Consider the following 18,636-nt stretch of genomic DNA (forward strand, 5'->3'; position numbering starts at 1 on the left):
TATGTACATACATTACTCATCCTGAGTTACACCCTATATTATACTCCAGAGCTGTATTCACTTTTCTGCTGGTGCAGTCACTCTGTACATACTGTACATTACACTACTGATCCTGTACTGATCCTGAGTTACATCTTGTATTATACTCCAGAGCTGCACTCCCTATCAGTCACTGTGTATACACATTACATTACTTATCCAGAGTTACCTCCTGTATTATACTCCAGAGCTGCACTCACTATTCTGCTGGTGCAGTCACTGTGTACATACATTACATTACTGAGCCTGTACTGATCCTGAATTACATCTTGTATTATACTCCAGAGCTGCACTCACTATCAGTCACTGTGTATAGACATTACATTACTGATCCTGAGCTACCTCCTGTATTATACTCCAGAGCTGCACTCACTATTCTGCTGGTGCAGTCACCTGGATTCCTGCTTGCTCTGGGCTCAGTAGTCCAGTGGGCGGTCCTTTGCATTATTTACAGGACTCCCAAGCCCTGAACAAGCAGTAGCGTAGATGAATTTAAGTACATGTTATAGTGACTCTTTCCCTGCAATCCTATATACCAACCTGCTCAGCTCCTCCTCTATAACATACTGCTGGCACAGTAGACACCATGATACATATGGGCTAAGAAGTAAAGGTAACATCACTCCTCACCTAGGCTTCGTAACATGGCCTCCTGCTGCACCACTGAGCTGACAACCTGCTGGTTCTTAGCCATTGTATGAGTCATCTAATAGAATGAAAAGTAAAGGGGTCAGTACTCTAGACGCCATGTTATCCATTATCAGACGTCATCTAATTTAGACACATCAAAGTAGGTTAAATAGGAGAAGCGGTAAATCTTCATGTATATTCATGTAGACGTTCTTGGGTCCTGCAGATTAAGGCTATGTGCGCACGTTGCGAAATTACATGCAGTTACGCTGCGCTTTGTAGCGCAGCGTAACTACATGCGTCCTGCGCCCCCTGCATAATCTATGAAGATTATGCAGGGGCCGTGCGCACGTGGCGTCTTAGAGCGCAGCGCTTTGGCTGCTGCCCGAAGCGCGCGTTCTAAGAAGTGACATGTCACTTCTTCCGTGCGCTTTGCCGGCAGCTCCTGCTCTGTCTATGGCATGGAATCGGCTTTTTTTTTTTTCACTATGGACATTTTTTGCAGCGATTTGAATCGTACGTGTGCTCTTCAGATCGCTGCAGAAATTTCTGCAGTGACTGTACGCAACGTGCGCACATAGCCTTAGTTGGTGTCTAATGAAGCACTGAGCGCCCTACTACTGAAGCAACGGAAAAACATACTTTCACTTAAGACAGTCAGGTTTGGAGTGACCTGCCTGCATGAGGCGGCTGGGCCGGTGATGAGTGAGCCTACCAGTACTTTGTGACTGAGTGATCGCTATGCTTGTGCTTCTCATGGAAGTGTGACCACTCTCCGGCTTGCGTGCCTCGCGTAGAAGAAATTGTTCTCTAGTTGGACAGGATGTGAAAGGGAACTAGAAACCATAGTACAAGCATCCATAAAACTTCCCTAAAAATCCAAAACAGAACAGACAAAGTTCTGCTTTTTTCCTAACCAGAATAGGGGAGTCATCAATGGCCTTGTCCCTTTAATAACAATGTCCACAATAATAGTCATTGATTTAGAGCTGTCCACTTACACTAAACGCTTCCGTCTTCAAGCCATTGTCACTGAAGTGAAAGTGCATTTGCCGAAACCCTCTGCAGTAGATCAGTAACTCTTCAGGGACAAACTTCAGGCTCAATGAGGGAGTGACAACTTTAACTTTACTCTGATTGGCCACTAGAAATATAAAGAAGAAATAAATGAACAAATTGCCAGGGCTCCTTTGCACGAGCAAAACTTGGTCGCCAGTGGGTCAGGGTGCTGCTTTCTTCACATTTACTAGCACAGCTTCATTACTGGAATGATTTTGTCTATTACATATTCTATCACTGGAATAATTTACTCTTTTAGGCTGAGTTCACATGTCCTATAGCCATCCATTGGAATGGATCCTGCAGAGACATGATTTCTGCCAGTTCGTTTTTATTTTTTAACATTGGAGTCTATGGAAAACAGATTGTTATTTATCGTCCATTTGTAACGGATCCGTTCTCCATAGACTCCAATGCTGAAAAAATAGATCCAGGAGACATCAATTATTTAAAAATGGATGAAAAGTTGTTTTTGCAAAACTTTTTCCCCAAGTGATCTGTTCTAACAAGGCATGTGAACTCAGCCTGAAATGTACTAGCACAGCTTCATTACTTGACTGATTTATCTTTTTACATGTACTTAGCACAGCTTCATTACTGAATTAATTTATTCTTTTACATACTGTATACTAGCACAACTTTATTTCTGTAATGATTTCTCTTTTTACATGTACTAGCACAGCTTCATTACTGGAATGATTTACCCTTTTGTATTTACTAGTGTGACACCCTGGACTAGGACTATCCAGGTCGTCCCAGGTAGACACAACAACACTACACAACCCCTTCCCAGTTAGGTAACAGCAGTCAAACTTAAAGCCTTGTCACCACCCTCCAGGTTTGATGTCCACACAAGGGGGGTGGAGCCAGGTGGTTGGCTCCACCCACCGAGGAGTTCACAAGCCTGGAGGCTGGAAAGACAGTGAGTAGAAGTCTAGCTCAGGCTCTGGAAGAGTCAAGTTCAAGTTCACGGGCAGTCCTGTGTCCAGGCTGCCCTGAGACTACTCCGGTGGCTGGGTTGGAGCCCAGTCACCATTGGCAAGGAGGCAGACGGTAGTGGCCGCCTGCAGGAGACCGGGAAGACGACCGGTGGAACCGTTAGGGACCGGGACAGGGTAGTGGCCCGCCGGAACCGAACCGGGGAGCCAACTGGATACCGGAGCACCAGGCAGGGTACTCAGACCCCGAACTAGGCTAGAAGCCACCACCATAGTTAAATTAACTGATTGCGGTCTGGACCTCAGGGGTTCATTCCCACCTAAGTTCCAATTGAAGGCAACAGCCCAATCATTCCGGATAAGTGCCACCACCAAGGGCAATAGATCCAAAGGGCCAGCGCCTGTGGGCAAACAGGCTCCTACGACAGGTACACGTCGGGGAGCGGACTACTGGTGCCTAGGCACAGGAGTCAAGATTCACACACAGAGGTGCAGGAGAAAAGTGGACATTACCAACCTAATTTGGGAAAAGCCTGCAGCCGGCTGTGGGCCCCGTTCATCACTCCGTTTGGTTTACCAGTGACTCCAGTGTCTTGTGTCAGAGTGAGTACACCAGTGCCACCCGGCACCGCGCCGCGCTGCACCGCAACACTACACCCTGCACCCGGGCCCTGGCCCGCCGGACCCCGGGACCAACATCCCCTACCCACAGAGAGGTCAACACCTAGCTGTGCTACAACACCGCTCCCGGGGGTCCCCACACCTTCACCGCAGCGGTGGTGTCTACAATCACCACAACCCGTGGGTGACGTCATAAACTATCCTTTCAAACCAAACACCCAAATCCCCGCGTGTAGCGCCAACTCCCTTGCAGAGCGACGTGACCCCCGGGTCCGTGAGAGGCTCGAGCCACCACCCACAGTACGAGCACGGATCCGAGCGGCTCAGCGGTCGCAGCCGAGCCCGCGGGGCGGTACACATCGACTCTTCTGGCGTCACTAACAGGATTGAACCAGTCCACTTACCAGTGGAGGTGCGCCTTGAAGTCCCTGTCCCTGTCAGCGGTGTCCTGCTGAAAAATTTGAGAATCCGCCATCTTTGGCGCGAAGAGTTCCCGCCTGAGCCGTCTTCCCTGAGCAGAAAAGGCGTGAAAGCGAAGCCCCGCTCCCCGAGAGCGGAGCGGAGCAAGAAGCAAGTGAAGTGCTCGGAAAAGACCAAGGGGGGAGCGGGTGAAGAATGGCGGCATGTAACTAGCGCTGCGGAGTGCAAGGACGCCAGGACTCTGCCGAAACACGTTCCTGGACACCAACGCGGCAGGATGTGTTGGGAGATCCAGGCCCAAGCCCACTTCATGCTGGCGAAGTGGACGTCGGAGATGAAGGGCCTGGCCGCAATCGTTTGGGCATCCGAAGTGGAGGTGGTCTCAGAGGAGCGGGTAAGCGACCCACGCCCCTATGTCCCCAAGGGATCGGTCGATACGGCTGAGGGGCCCGGCCTGCTGCCGTCCACCACACCACCTCCCTCGCTGCCGATGCCCGCGGCCAACGCCCCAACCGACCCGTTACCCCTGCCACCGGTAGCGGAGCCCGCAGCGTCTGTGGGAGAGGGCCCAGACCTGGGGCCCCCGGGCCTTACATTTGTCACCAGCCTGGCACCCGTGTTGGCTTCCATCCCGGCCGCCCCGCTGATGGCATTTCACCTGGCCCCGAGCATGGCCGCAGCAGAGGCGATCCTCGACCAGAAGCCAGCACCGCAAGTCACGTTGACCGCTCCCAGGCACCCGCCCTCGGCTGAGGCACGGCGGGGATGTAGCTGCCAAGCGGCAGAGCAGGCCACGTCACAGCGGGGTCCCTCATTACCGAAGGTGCCGGTCGTAGCCGGCACGGAGGGACTCTGGCTGGGCCCGTCCCCCACACAGGCTGACCCGGAGCAGGTAGCCGACATTCTGTACTGGGAGCGGCAGCTGCACCACGAGATTGCTGTTTAAAGAAGAAAGTTAAAGAAAGGTAGCGGTGCCCGGCTTCCATGTTCCAAGTCCCCGTTGGGACTTTGCTGATTCCCGTTTCAGTTAACCCCCCAAAGTTAAAGAATCCGGTAGGAGGAGCAGTCGTACCCGCACCTCCGGCAGCTGAAAATGGAGTCTTGTGGGACAGTGTCACCCGTGAGTGAGGGTGGCATTGGGGGCTCGTGCTGCCCGGTGGTGGACTATGGGAAAGCTGCAGGAGGAAGCTGTACCGGAGTCAAGTGTTTTAAGTTGGACCACCCTTTCCGCAACTGCCGCTCTCCGGAGAGGCTGGTTGGAGGGAGGACCCACAGCAGAGCAGGCTGGGGTCCGGTCACCACAGGAACTGGTGACCATCCTCCGGGTCAGGGGTCTCCTGGACGTGGGGCCTCTGAGTGACTGCCGGGTGCGAAGCACCGTACCTGTTCCCGCTTGGGTTGCCTGGCCAAGTTCCTGATCCAGACTGGGGAAAAGGGGTGCTGCCCACTTCTTAGGAGCAGCATCAAGGCTAGGTTGCTTGGGTGGGAAAGCGGAAGGACATGGACCTGTTGTTATTAGAATTGTTTGCAACGTTAAAAGTGATGTGCCTCCCGTAAGGGAAGAAAAAGAAAGCCTACATATTCTTGAAAATGTAAATATGTTATTATGAATGTAAATGTGTTTATTATCTTTTGCAGTTTACAACAAAAATAAACCGGTGATCGACGGGCAGCCCGCGGACGGTCTGCATTACACCAAGGGGGAATGTGACACCCTGGACTATCCAGGTTGTCCCAGGTAGACACAACAACACTACATACCCCCTTCCCAGTTAGGTAACAGCAGTCAAACTTAAAGCCTTCTCACCACCCTCCAGGTTTGATGTCCACACCAGGGGGGTGGAGCCAGGTGGTTGGCTCCACCCACCGAGGAGTTCACAGGCCTGGAGGCGGGAAAGACAGTGAGTAGAAGTCTAGCTCAGGCTCTGGAAGAGTCAAGTACAAGTTCACGGGCAGTCCTGTGTCCAGGATGCCCTGAGACTACTCCGGTGGCTGGGTTGGAGCCCAGTCACCATTGGCAAGGAGGCAGACGGTAGTGGCCGCCTGCAGGAGACCGGGAAGACGACCGGTGGAACCGTAAGGGACCGGGACAGGGTAGAGGCCCGCCGGAACCGAACTGGGGAGCCAACTGGATACCGGAGCACCAGGCAGGGTACTCAGACCCCGAACTAGGCTAGAAGCTACCACCATAGTCAAATTAACTGATTGCGGTCTGGACCTCAGGGGTTCATTCCCACCTAAGTCCCGATTGAAGGCAACAGCCCAACCATTCCGGATAAGTGACACCGCCAAGGGCAAGAGATCCAAAGGGCCAGCGCCTGCGGGCAAACGGGCTCATACGACAGCTACACGTTGGGGAGTGGACTACCGGTGCCTAGGCACAGGAGTCAAGATTTACACACAGAGGTGCAGGAGAAAAGCGGATATTACCAACCTAATTTGGGAAAAGCTGCAGCCGGCTGCGGGCCCCGTTCATCACTCCGTTTGGCTTACCAGTGACTCCAGTGTCTTGTGTCAGAGTGAGTACACCAGTGCCATCCAGCACCGCGCCGCGCTGCACCGCAACACTACACCCTGCACCCGGGCCCCGGCCCGCCGGACCCGGGGACCAACATCCCCTACCCACGGAGGGGTCAACACCTAGCTGCGCTACTACACCGCTCCCAGGGGTCCCCACACCTTCACCGCAGCGGTGGTGTCTACAATCACCACAACCTGTGGGTGGTGTCACGAACTATCCCTTCAAACCAAACACCCAAATCCCCGCGTGTAGCGCCAACTCCGTTGCAGAGCGACGTGACCCCTGGGTCCGTGAGAGGCTCGAGCCACCACCCACAGTACGAGCACGGATCCGAGCGGCTCGGCGAACGCAACCGAGCCCGCGGGGCGGTACACTAGCACAGCTTCATTACTGGAATGATTTACCCTTTTACATTTACTAGCACAGCTTCATTGCTGATATGTTTTCTCATTTTACATGTATTAGCACAGCTTCATTACTGGAATGATTTACCCTTTTGCATTTACTAGCAGGCTTCATTACTAGAAAGACTTCTCTTTTTTCATGTACTAGCACAGCTGCATTACTGGAATGATTTCTCCTTAAACATTTACTAGCAGGCTTCATTATCATTATTAAAATGATTTACCATTTTACATGTGATAGCACAGCTGCATTACTGGAATTATTTCTTCATTTACATGTACTAGCACAGCTTCATAACTAAAATGATTTCCCATTTTACAGCTCATAACTGATCATGTGTGTTCCTGCCTATCTACAGATTGGGTGCACTGTCCTCCTCGATATTTCTCCCCCTCCTCTCTGATACGCTGTGTACAAGGCCTTTCCTGCTGCTATCTATAACACTAGAACCAAGTATTCCCAGTTGGTGTAACATACTAGTATTTGCCAAGCTCGAGGTTGTGTAATGTCTACCATCTGATGGGGTCATGGTACTATATCAGAGAAAACGTAACTTAAAAGCTTGACAGGAAAAAGAAGGGGAGTCTAGCTGGTGACTCCCTTGTTTCTTGCTTCCCAGCCTGCCCTGATTGACAGTTTCCACCTACTCAAATAAGGAGAGAGCTGTCAATCAGGCACCACTGTGTGGGATGAGGATGTGGAAAGCTGCTGTCCCTGTGACAGGTGTCCTTGTGTAAAATTTAGGTTTTGATAATGAGGGAGCCAATCTAGAGGTCATGCATGATTGCACACAGTCCCTCTAATTGTCTTTCCCTCTTGCCCTAACCAACGTCCATAAGCTGCCACTAAAGCCTTGTTACTATTTGTTTTTCTCTACAAAAAAAGCTAAAATCTACAGCAAAAATCCGATGTTCACCTCCTTTCATTTTTGGGCTGTTTTACAGTAATCTAGTAGCAAAATTGCTTACTTATACAGAATCTCGGAGAACTCCTTTGATCTCCCTGGTGTAAATCTGGATAATGCGTGCACTGAGCAGCGAAGAATGATTTACTGGACGGAGTAACATGTCAGCTCTCACCTGCCAAAATCCTGTCAGCACAAGGTAGTGCGATGTCATTGTCACTGTCAAATATCACCTCTTCAGAGGAATCCTGCCACAGAACAAACACGGTTTGTTAACTCTTGCATGTTAGGACAAGACAGGATCACAACAAAGTGGGACATATGGAGTATAAAGGAGTTCTAAAATATACAAAGAGTGTTAAAGAAAAATTCTGAGCCTAAGCTCATTATCACTTTGCCTGAATCATCCAGTTATTCCCGCAATGGCTGAGAAAGGGAAGATCTATGAGTACAATTGGGACAGTGTTTTTCTAAAACTCCTGTGTTATTACCATTATATACTTGTTGGCAACCCCTGTTATACTCTTTAGAATCTCTGGCAATTTGTACCTTGTGTCCAATGCAAGTGATATAAAATAACAATAAATAGACCATTAGGTGGGCTCTATAACATTAACTGTGTACGAATTGATAAGTATATATACCGTGCCCCTTCCTCTTCCTATGAGTATATAATGTGCCCATTTCTTCTTTCTTGTGTGTCGGTACTGTGCTCCCTGCTGGTACTCTGTGTGTAGGTACTATGCTTTCTTCTCTTCTGTGTGTAGGTTCTGTGCTTTCTTCTCTTCTGTGTGTAGGTTCTGTGCTTTCTTCTCTTCTGTGTGTAGGTTCTGTGCTTTCTTCTCTTCTGTGTGTAGGTACTGTGCTTTCTTCTCTTCTGTGTGTAGGTTCTGTGCTTTCTTCTCTTCTGTGTGTAGGTTCTGTGCTTTCTTCTCTTCTGTGTGTAGGTTCTGTGCTTTCTTCTCTTCTGTGTGTAGGTACTGTGCTTTCTTCTCTTCTGTGTGTAAGTACTGTGCTTTCTTCTCTTCTGTGTGTAGGTTCTGTGCTTTCTTCTCTTCTGTGTGTAGGTTCTGTGCTTTCTTCTCTTCTGTGTGTAGGTTCTGTGCTTTCTTCTCTTCTGTGTGTAGGTTCTGTGCTTTCTTCTCTTCTGTGTGTAGGTACTGTGCTTTCTTCTCTTCTGTGTGTAGGTTCTGTGCTTTCTTCTCTTCTGTGTGTAGGTACTGTGCTTTCTTCTCTTCTGTGTGTAGGTACTGTGCTTTCTTCTCTTCTGTGTGTAGGTACTGTGCTTTCTTCTCTTCTGTGTGTAGGTTCTGTGCTTTCTTCTCTTCTGTGTGTAGGTTCTGTGCTTTCTTCTCTTCTGTGTGTAGGTTCTGTGCTTTCTTCTCTTCTGTGTGTAGGTACTGTGCTTTCTTCTCTTCTGTGTGTAGGTACTGTGCTTTCTTCTCTTCTGTGTGTAGGTACTGTGCTTTCTTCTCTTCTGTGTGTAGGTACTGTGCTTTCTTCTCTTCTGTGTGTAGGTACTGTGCTTTCTTCTCGTATATATGTAGTGTGTCCTCTTCTTCTCTCCTGTGTCTGTATATACTGTGCCATCCTTGTGTGTATTTATGTACTGTGCCCTCTTGTTATCTGTGTGTAGGTACTGTGCCCTCTTCTGTATGTATTTACCTTGCCATCTTGTTCTGTGTCTGAATGTACTCTACACACTTATCTTTTATGTACATTATGTATTGTGACCTCTTCTATTCTGTGTGTGTGTACTGTGCCATCGTCTGCTCTCCTGTTTGTGTACTCTGTCCTCTTTGTCTCTTCTGTGTCTGAAAGTACTGTGCCCTCTTCTCTTCTTTCTGTATGTACTATACCCTCTTCTGTTTCTGTATGTACTGCTCTTCTGTGCATGTACTGTGCCATCCTCTATTTTGTTTGTGTACTGTGCCATCTTCTGTGTGTATGTACTGTGCACGCCACCTGTGTATATGTGCTGTGCACTCCACCTGTGTATATGTGCTGTGCTCTCCTCCTCTGTGTGTACAAGGGGCTGCTGATAACTCTTTGGCTTTACCCAGAAAGAAACGAGATAGGATGATGAAACTTTACATTTATTCCACATACTCTCCACTGCTGTCCTCACACTTCTTACATCGGTATTCCAAGTTCTGTAAGCCTAGCAAAAAGAAGGATTTCTTTTGTGCCTCAAACCAGGCATCCGTAGCAGCCCTGGCATCAGATGTGGTGTGATATTTGGAACCCTTGAGGTGTTTCTTCATCTTTGGAAACAGATGATAATCTGAGGGATCTAGGTCTGGTGAATAAGGTGGGTGGTCAACCAGCTGGAAGCCCAGCTCTGCCAATTTTGCCGTGGTCGCTTGTGCAGTGTGAGCGGAGGTGTTGTCTTGCAGAAACAAGATTCCTTTTGGCCTTCAGAGCTGCTTTCAATTGGTCCAAACGTTCAGTGCAACACCTTGCATTGGTGGTGGAATCCTTTTGAAGGGAGTCCACTAGCAGCACGTCCTCCTTATCCCAGAACACAGACACCATCACCTTAGTGGCTGATTTTTGCACCCTGAACTTCTTTGGATGAGGAGAACCACTGTGCCTCCACTCTTTTGACTGCTCCTTATTTTCAGGGTCATACAAATAAATCCAGGTCTCATCCATAGTGAGCAGTCGACCCAGAAGTTCTTATCTCTCCGGAAACGCTGACAAATAGACCGGGAAGTTTTCACTCGCATGCTTCTCTGATCTGTTGTCAAACATCTGGGGATCCACTTTGCAGATCACTTCTTCATGTCCAAATGTTTATGGATAATGACACAAACATATTCACGGGAAATCCCCATGATGTCTGCTATTGCTTTAACTGAAATTTGTTGATTCTCCAGTATGAGGTTGTGCACAGCATTGACGATCTCCGGAACAGCAACCACTCTCGGTCGTCCAGGACGTTCCTCTTCATTGTTACTTAAGTTGCCCATTTTAAATTTGGCAACCCAGTTCTTAACTGTGGAATATGAAGGGCATTGATACACCAATGTCTGCGACATATCACCATGCATATTCTTCGCGGACTTTCCTTGCAGAAACAAGAACTTTATCACAGGGCTGTGGAGTCGGAGTCGGAGTCGTGGAGTCGGAGTCGGAGCTCATTTTGGTGGAGTCGGAGTCGGAGTCGGAGTCGGTATAAAATGCACCGACTCCGACTCTTAAAATATATAATAAATTGGGGACAGGAGTGCAATGCAGAATGTGCTGAATATTTTACTAAATAATAACATTTAGTATAATGCTTATATTTAAGTGAAAAATTTATTGTAGTACAATGTGAACATCAGACATTTAATTGTTTTTATGATACAATAATCAAGATATTTGGATAGAACATAAAATATTTATTGGAATACAACTTTAGAACACAAAAAACTAATAAATTGTAAATATGTAATATATATATATATATATATATACACACAGTGTATATACACACACAAGATATATATGTAATCTACTGTATATTACATAGTGTATTACATATTTACAATTTATTACAGTTTTTTGTGTTCTAAAGTTGTATTCCAATAAATATATTTTATGTTCTATCCAAATATCTTGATTATCGTATCATAAAAATTATTAAATGTCTGATGTTCACATACACATATTCATGTACTACAATAAATTTTTCACCTAACTAAGCAATATATGTAGGAGCCGGAGCCGGAGTCGGAGCCGGAGTCGGAGTCGGAGCCGGAGTCGGAGTCGGTGCAAGAGAATTTGAGGAGTCGGAGTCGGAGTCGGAGTCGAAGGTTTGGCTTACCGACTCCACAGCCCTGCTTTATCATCCTCTGCTCTCAGTTGCTGTGAATATCGCACTAGACTCCGCCATTTTGTTTTCCCGCGTGCGTAGAACACTGTTGCCATAAGCAACAAACACAACATTTTGAAAACATATTGTGAGGTAGCGACCACCAATGTTGTTGATGGTTGCAGTGGAGAAGGATCCCCCTGTGATATTAAACTGAAGGTGTGACTGTGGGACTTGTAGTTCCACAGAACTTGGGTTGTAATTAAGGGTTAGGTTCCCTTTAAACTGTGACCAGTGTGATGGACAGAGCTGGAGAATCACATACCTCCACCTGTGGGTGTGTCCGGTTGGGTTTTAAGAGACTGTTAGTTTGAGAAACAGAGAGAAGCCTGAGAGTGCTGCACATGGAGGATGTGTGCTTGAGATCTCAGTCTGTGTGAAGACTGAAGAGAGACTCCTGGAAATCAGTCCCGGTGATGACTGGGGAAAAATACTGCAGCCTGGCTGGAGAGGGCTGGGTAAAATACTGCAGCCTGGCTGGAGAGGGCTGGAGGCTGCAGGAAGCACCACAGTGATTTGTGTTCGCTGGCTGGAGCCAGAGTGTGGAGAATCCACTATGGACACTTAATTGGACTGGAAGCCCACGGTATGTGGATGTTATATTTTCCTTTAAGCCAGGAGAGGCTTTGTTACATTTGGAAGGGCAGTTTCTGTTGTACTAATAAACTGCTGCATTTTTGAGAGACTGCGTTGCCTGTGTATGCCTAAGCTACCCTGCATCGCTGCAAGCGAGTAAACCCCCCGGGTTGCGGTAAGCAACGTTCACATATGGTGTCTCGAATGCGGGCATGCGGTCTGGTTGCTAGGGGCAACGCAGCCTGGTTGCTAGGGGCAACGGCCTAGGACATATTCCTGTGGATACGGACTGCTTGCGGTGGGTCGGCGGGTCCACGAAAATTTTTTGAAGCGGTTTGCGGTGGATTGGCGGGTCCACGAAAATTGTCTGCGCACTCAAGCAGCTGGCGGTGGATCGGCGGGGCCACGAACAGGGACAGCGCTCTCAAGCACCTGGTGGTGAATCAGCCGGTCGTTGGGGACCCGTGCTGCAGTGGCGAGAGTCCAGCGACTGGAGGTTCCAGGCCAGCCGGAATTGCAAGGCCCTGCTTGGTGAGCAGTGATACACCACAGGCTGGAGATCCTGGTTGTACGGGCGGTACAACCCGGAAAGCATGGAGGAGCTCCTGAACCAGCTGCTGCAGAGCCAGCAGCACCAACAGCATGTGCCTGGAGGTCCAGTGACAGCAGTGGGGGCTAAAAGCCAAAAAGAGGGAATGGTCCCTGCGGACGTTGTGGAGGAGCTGTACCAGTTCCTGGTCCAGGGACAGCAGGAGCTGTCTGTGTGTAGCGATGTCACAGCCATGGACCAGTTTGAGCGTTCCCTTCAGGGGCCAGTATGGACACTGGGTGCCCAGGGAGATAAGGGGGTGGTTGCCCATAAAGGGGTGGTTGCCCGTAAGGGGGTGGAGTCCCATAAAGGGGTGGTTGCCCATAAGGGGGTGGAGTCCCATAAAGGGGTGGTTGCCCATAAGGGGGTGGAATCCCATAAAGGGGTGGTCCCCCAAAAGGGTGCGGAGCATCCCAAATCCAAGGGTGAAGTGGCACAGATGGACTGTAGCCAGGGACAACAGTGTTCATGCCACAAGTGTCCTGTTTGCAATATAGACCACCCATCCGACGAGAAGCCACGTCTGTGTTCCGTGGAAGTGGATGGGGAATCTGTAACAGGGGTCGTAGACTCAAGGAGCTTGGTGACCCTGGTGAGGGCCACTTCTGATGTCAACTTGATTCCTGGAAGGAAGATCCACGTCGGCTGCACCCACAATAATGAGACAGAATACCCGGTATCCAGCGTGGTCATTAAGACAGCCTGGTACAGTGGTTCTCATGATGTTGGAGTAGTCTCAGATTTACTGCACCCAATTATTATAGGTTGGGACTCTAAATTATTTGTGCACTTGTGGAAGCAGGGGGACGTATACGGTTGCTTTTGTAAGAGCCGTAACAGTCCAAAGGAAGCTCCACCACAGTGGGAGATTAAAAAGAGTCCTTGTGGGGTGGCTGTGTGTGGTAAGGTGAAGATAGCACCCCCTAAAGGTGACTGTCCTAAGTTAGTGGGGAGCAAAGAAAAAGGTGGACATGCCCAACTTAGTGACATGATGTCTAAGAAAATAAATGACAATATGACCGTTAGTGACAGGGGAGCTCCAGAAAAGGGAGCCAACACCTGGTTAGGTGGGAACATGTTAGTCCAGGACACCAGGGCGAGTGACGATGACTCCAGTAAATACACTAACTCTACTAAAGTGACAAACGAGTACAGTGACGTACTGATGAGCGAACAGGGGAAAACCTCCTCCCGTCGCCGAAGGCGCAACAGGCGTAGAGAGGCGGAGCGAGCTACAACCTCTGAAAATATGGTCCAGGTAGAGACAGTGTCATGTAGTTCTGCCAAAAGGGTGGATTCCCTTCCAGAATCTGAGTGTGCAGAGAAGGTTGAGAAAGGCACGTTGCCAATAGCAACCGCTAATGTAGTGTTGGACAGCAAAATCACGCAAAAGAAAGATGAGTCTGAGCTGGAACTGACACATTGTAACGGCAGAAATCAGCAGGGTGAAAGTGCAGAAAAGGAGCCGACCAAAACAGTAGTGGTGATGTCCCCTATGATTTCCTGGTGTGAGGCTGATGGTCTGTTGAGTGAAAACCCTATAGGAGAAGAAATCATGGAGGCTGTTGGTGGAGGAAAAATCCACAAAGGTCATGGTGAGCAGACCAGTGATCCAACCAGTGCTGGCGTGAATAATAGTGCAAACGGCACAAAAGCTGTTGTAGACCCCAGAGAATCTGAGGTTGAAGGTATGGAGTGCAAGAAAGCCTCTGAAGTTGCAGAGAATCAAGAGGAAATTGAGGGAGATTCTGCAGAGTCCCAAGAGATGGCTGAAGCTGCAGAAATTGAGAGAACCCTTAAAGTAGGGAAATTTAACCCAGAAGTCCCATCAGCAGCTGAGAGCTTAACTGAACTTACTGGTAAGACCAAGATGGAGGCCATAAAGATGGACTTGGTACAGAAGATTGAGAATCTTGAGCCCAAAGATGAGGAAAAATTCAAAGGCTCTGAGGCTATGGAAAAACCTGAGGAGAATGCAACTCCAAAGGTGGAACCTGTGATAAGAAAAGAGGATGGATATGGAAGACCCAAGGAACGGTCCGATGGCCTTACAGGTAAAGAAATTCGGCCAGTCTTTACGTGCATGGTAGAAGTCCCTGCAGACTTGAGAAAAGCCTGTGCCAGTGAGGCGGTACATGAAAAATTCAAGACGGCCGTAGGAGCCTATAAAGTGTACTTTGCCCCAGAGTCTTGTCGGTTGGTGGTGTGCTCTGTAAGTGATGTCACAAAGAAGCGGGTGGCTATCCTGAGTGGCATGCACCTACAGTGTCTTCGCACGAAGTGGCTCATCTCTACAAAGATGGAAGAAGACACCAGACGATTGGAGCATATGAAGCGGCTCACCGCAGCGTTTCAGGAAGTGGTGGTTGTGAAGAAACCATTAATTGGGCTTGCAATAAGAGCACTGAGAAGTAACATTCAGCAAGCCAGGAAGGTTCCAGGTATTACAGCTATTGAAGTGGAAAAAACCAGTGGAACATTCCGAATCTATGGGAAAACTGCAGGAGCAGTCAAGACAGCTCGAAGGTTGTTGGAGTTTGTGGAGGAGGTCACACAAGTGCCCAGAGAACTGGTTAAGAAGCTGATTGGAAGAAATGGAAGAGTCATGCAGGAGATGGTTGACAAGTCCGGTGTGACGAGAGTAAGAATTGATATTCATAATGAAGCCAAGATACTCTGTGAAGTCGGTATGGTCCCATGTGTCATTGTGGGAACAAAGGAGTGTGTTGGAAATGTACGAGTCCTACTAGAGTACCGCCTGGGTTACCTGGAAGAACTAAGGCAGTTGAACCTAAAAAGGCAGAATATTGCAGAACAACTCCATCAAGTGGGTATGAAGTGGAGACCGCTTTCAGGCTGGGGCCAGGAGAAGGGTTGCCCACCTGATAAAGGTGTTGCTTCAGTTGGCACAGAAAGTAGGTCCTATAATGAAAGGAACCAAGGTCATGGAAGACCTAACTACACTTTGGGCTATAGCATAGACTCTGAATGGTCCAAGTCCTCTACTCTAAACTCCAAAGGAATGGATGAAGGGAGTGATGTATCTACAGCGAAGGATGGTCTTGAGAGAACACACCAACAGAGCGATGACAACCGAAGACGCCATGGCAGAACAAGCCATAGTAAATCTGCAAAAAGAGAATGCAGACGGTCTAGATATAGCAGATCGTCTATCCGCTCAGTGCTGAGGTGCCCAGACAGTAGCCCTTCTAGTGGATTAGCTAGCTCGGAGTCAGAACAGACAGTTTCGACTGGAAGAGACTTTCGCTACTACACTAGCCGTTGGAGACAGTCATGGAGAGATAGGTCTGACCGGGGGGCGTACCTGACAAGGAGGTTGACTGAGACGAGTCTGGTGGCAATGACCGACTTTCTGTCAGGAGCTAAAGCTCAAATTTATCAGAGAGGGCCCTCTCGACTTGTAGGGCAAGGTGACACTAATGCCCTGTCTCAGGGCCCCTGTGGGTTCTCAAATGTTCAACCCTACAAGTGTGAACAGAGGGGGGGGGATATGTGAGGTAGCGACCACCAATGTTGTTGATGGTCGCAGTGGAGAAGGATCCCCCTGTGATATTAAACTGAAGGTGTGACTGTGGGACTTGTAGTTCCACAGAACTTGGGTTGTAATTAAGGGTTAGGTTCCCTTTAAACTGTGACCAGTGTGATGGACAGAGCTGGAGAATCACATACCTCCACCTGTGGGTGTGTCCGGTTGGGTTTTAAGAGACTGTTAGTTTGAGAAACAGAGAGAAGCCTGAGAGTGCTGCACATGGAGGATGTGTGCTGGAGATCTCAGTCTGTGTGAAGACTGAAGAGAGACTCCTGGAAATCAGTCCCGGTGATGACTGGGGAAAAATACTGCAGCCTGGCTGGAGAGGGCTGGGTAAAATACTGCAGCCTGGCTGGAGAGGGCTGGAGGCTGCAGGAAGCACCACAGTGATTTGTGTTCGCTGGCTGGAGCCAGAGTGTGGAGAATCCACTATGGACACTTAATTGGACTGGAAGCCCACGGTATGTGGATGTTATATTTTCCTTTAAGCCAGGAGAGGCTTTGTTACATTTGGAAGGGCAGTTTCTGTTGTACTAATAAACTGCTGCATTTTTGAGAGACTGCGTTGCCTGTGTATGCCTAAGCTACCCTGCATCGCTGCAAGCGAGTAAACCCCCCGGGTTGCGGTAAGCAACGTTCACAATATATAGACACATAAGGCTTTCATGTGATGTAACATTTGTTACCATAGAAACAAAAAAAATCACAAAGCCAAAGACTTATCAGCAGCTCATCGCATGTGCTGTGCTCTCTTCCTCTGTGTGTATGTGCTGTGGGCTCCTCTTCTATGTGTATATGCTGTGAGCTCCTACTTTATGTGTATATAATGTGCTCTCCTCCTGTATGTGCATTTACTGTGCTCTCCTCCTCTGTGTGTATATACTGGGGCTCCTCCTCTGTGTGTATGTGATCTGGGCTCTTCCTCTGTGTGTATGAACTGTGCTCTTCTCTGTGTATATGTGCTATGGGCTCCTCCACTGTGTGTATGAGCTGTGCTCTTCTCTGGGTGTATGTGCTGTGGGCTCCTCCACTGTATGTATGAGCTGTGCTCTTCTCTGGGTGTATGTGCTGTGGGCTCCTCCACTGTGTGTATGTGCTGTGCTCTCCACTGTGTGTATGAGCTGTGGGCTCCTCCACTGTGTGTATGAGCTGTTGTCTTCTCTGTGTGTATGTGCTGTGGGCTCCTCCACTGTGTGTATGAGCTGTGCTCTTCTCTGTGTGTATGTGCTGTGGGCTCCTCCTCTGTGTGTATGAGCTGTGCTCTTCTCTGTGTGTATGTGCTGTGGGCTCCTCCACTGTGTGTATGAGCTGTGCTCTCCTCCTCTGTGTGTATGAACTGTGCTCTTCTCTGTGTGTATGTGCTGTGGGCTCCTCCACTGTGTGTATGAGCTGTGCTCTCCTCTGTGTGTATGAGCTGTGCTCTTCTCTGTGTGTATGTGCTGTGGGCTCCTCCACTGTGTGTATGTGCTGTGCTCTTCTCTGGGTGTATGTGCTGTGGGCTCCTCCACTGTGTGTATGAGCTGTGCTCTTCTCTCTGTGTATGTGCTGTGGGCTCCTCCACTGTGTGTATGAGCTGTGCTCTTCTCTGTGTGTATGTGCTGTGGGCTCCTCCACTGTATGTATGAGCTGTGCTCTTCTCTGTGTGTATCTGATGTGGGCTCCTCCACTGTGTGTATGAGCTGTGCTCTTCTCTGTGTGTATGTGCTGTGGGCTCCTCCACTGTATGTATATGCTGTGCTCTTCTCTGTGTGTATGTGCTGTGGGCTCCTCCACTGTATGTATATGCTGTGCTCTTCTCTGTGTGTATGTGCTGTGGGCTCCTCCACTGTATGTATGAGCTGTGCTCTTCTCTGTGTGTATGTGCTGTGGGCTCCTCCATTGTGTGTATGTGCTGTGCTCTCCATTGTGTGTATGAGCTGTGGGCTCCTCCACTGTGTGTATGAGCTGTGCTCTTCTCTCTGTGTATGTGCTGTGGGCTCCTCCACTGTGTGTATGAGCTGTGCTCTTCTCTGTGTGTATGTGCTGTGGGCTCCTCCACTGTATGTATGAGCTGTGCTCTTCTCTGTGTGTATGTGCTGTGGGCTCCTCCACTGTATGTATGAGCTGTGCTCTTCTCTGTGTGTATGTGCTGTGGGCTCCTTCTCTGTGTGTATGTGCTGTGGGCTCCTCCACTGTGTGTATGAGCTGTGCTCTTCTCTGTGTGTATGTGCTGTGGGCTCCTCCACTGTATGTATGAGCTGTGCTCTTCTCTGTGTGTATGTGCTGTGGGCTCCTTCTCTGTGTGTATGTGCTGTGGGCTCCTCCACTGTGTGTATGAGCTGTGCCCTTCTCTGTGTGTATGTGCTGTGGGCTCCTCCACTGTGTGTATGAGCTGTGCTCTTCTCTGTGTGTATGTGCTGTGGGCTCCTCCACTGTATGTATATGCTGTGGGCTCCTCCTCTGTGTGTATGAGCTGTGCTCTCCTCCTCTGTGTGTATGAGCTGTGCTCTTCTCTGTGTGTATGTGCTGTGCTCTCCTCCACTGTG

At 49.0% G+C, this 18,636-nt stretch overlaps 1 protein-coding gene across 2 annotated transcripts in view; it reads right to left on the reverse strand.

Annotated features, from left to right (window-relative positions):
• MTMR11 (myotubularin related protein 11) overlaps window positions 1-18,636 on the reverse strand; it is a 45,401-nt gene that overhangs the window by 17,675 nt on the left and 9,090 nt on the right. For both annotated transcript variants that reach the window (XM_075330221.1, XM_075330220.1), the window contains exons 4-6: window positions 7,713-7,785; window positions 1,671-1,813; window positions 670-745 (exon numbers count right to left, since the gene is read on the reverse strand). In XM_075330221.1, the coding sequence (XP_075186336.1) occupies window positions 670-745; window positions 1,671-1,813; window positions 7,713-7,785 (292 nt within the window). The remainder of the gene's footprint in view (window positions 1-669; window positions 746-1,670; window positions 1,814-7,712; window positions 7,786-18,636) is intronic.

This window comes from Anomaloglossus baeobatrachus, chromosome 12 (assembly GCF_048569485.1).
Source record: "Anomaloglossus baeobatrachus isolate aAnoBae1 chromosome 12, aAnoBae1.hap1, whole genome shotgun sequence".
Classification (NCBI taxonomy): Eukaryota; Metazoa; Chordata; class Amphibia; order Anura; family Aromobatidae; genus Anomaloglossus; species Anomaloglossus baeobatrachus.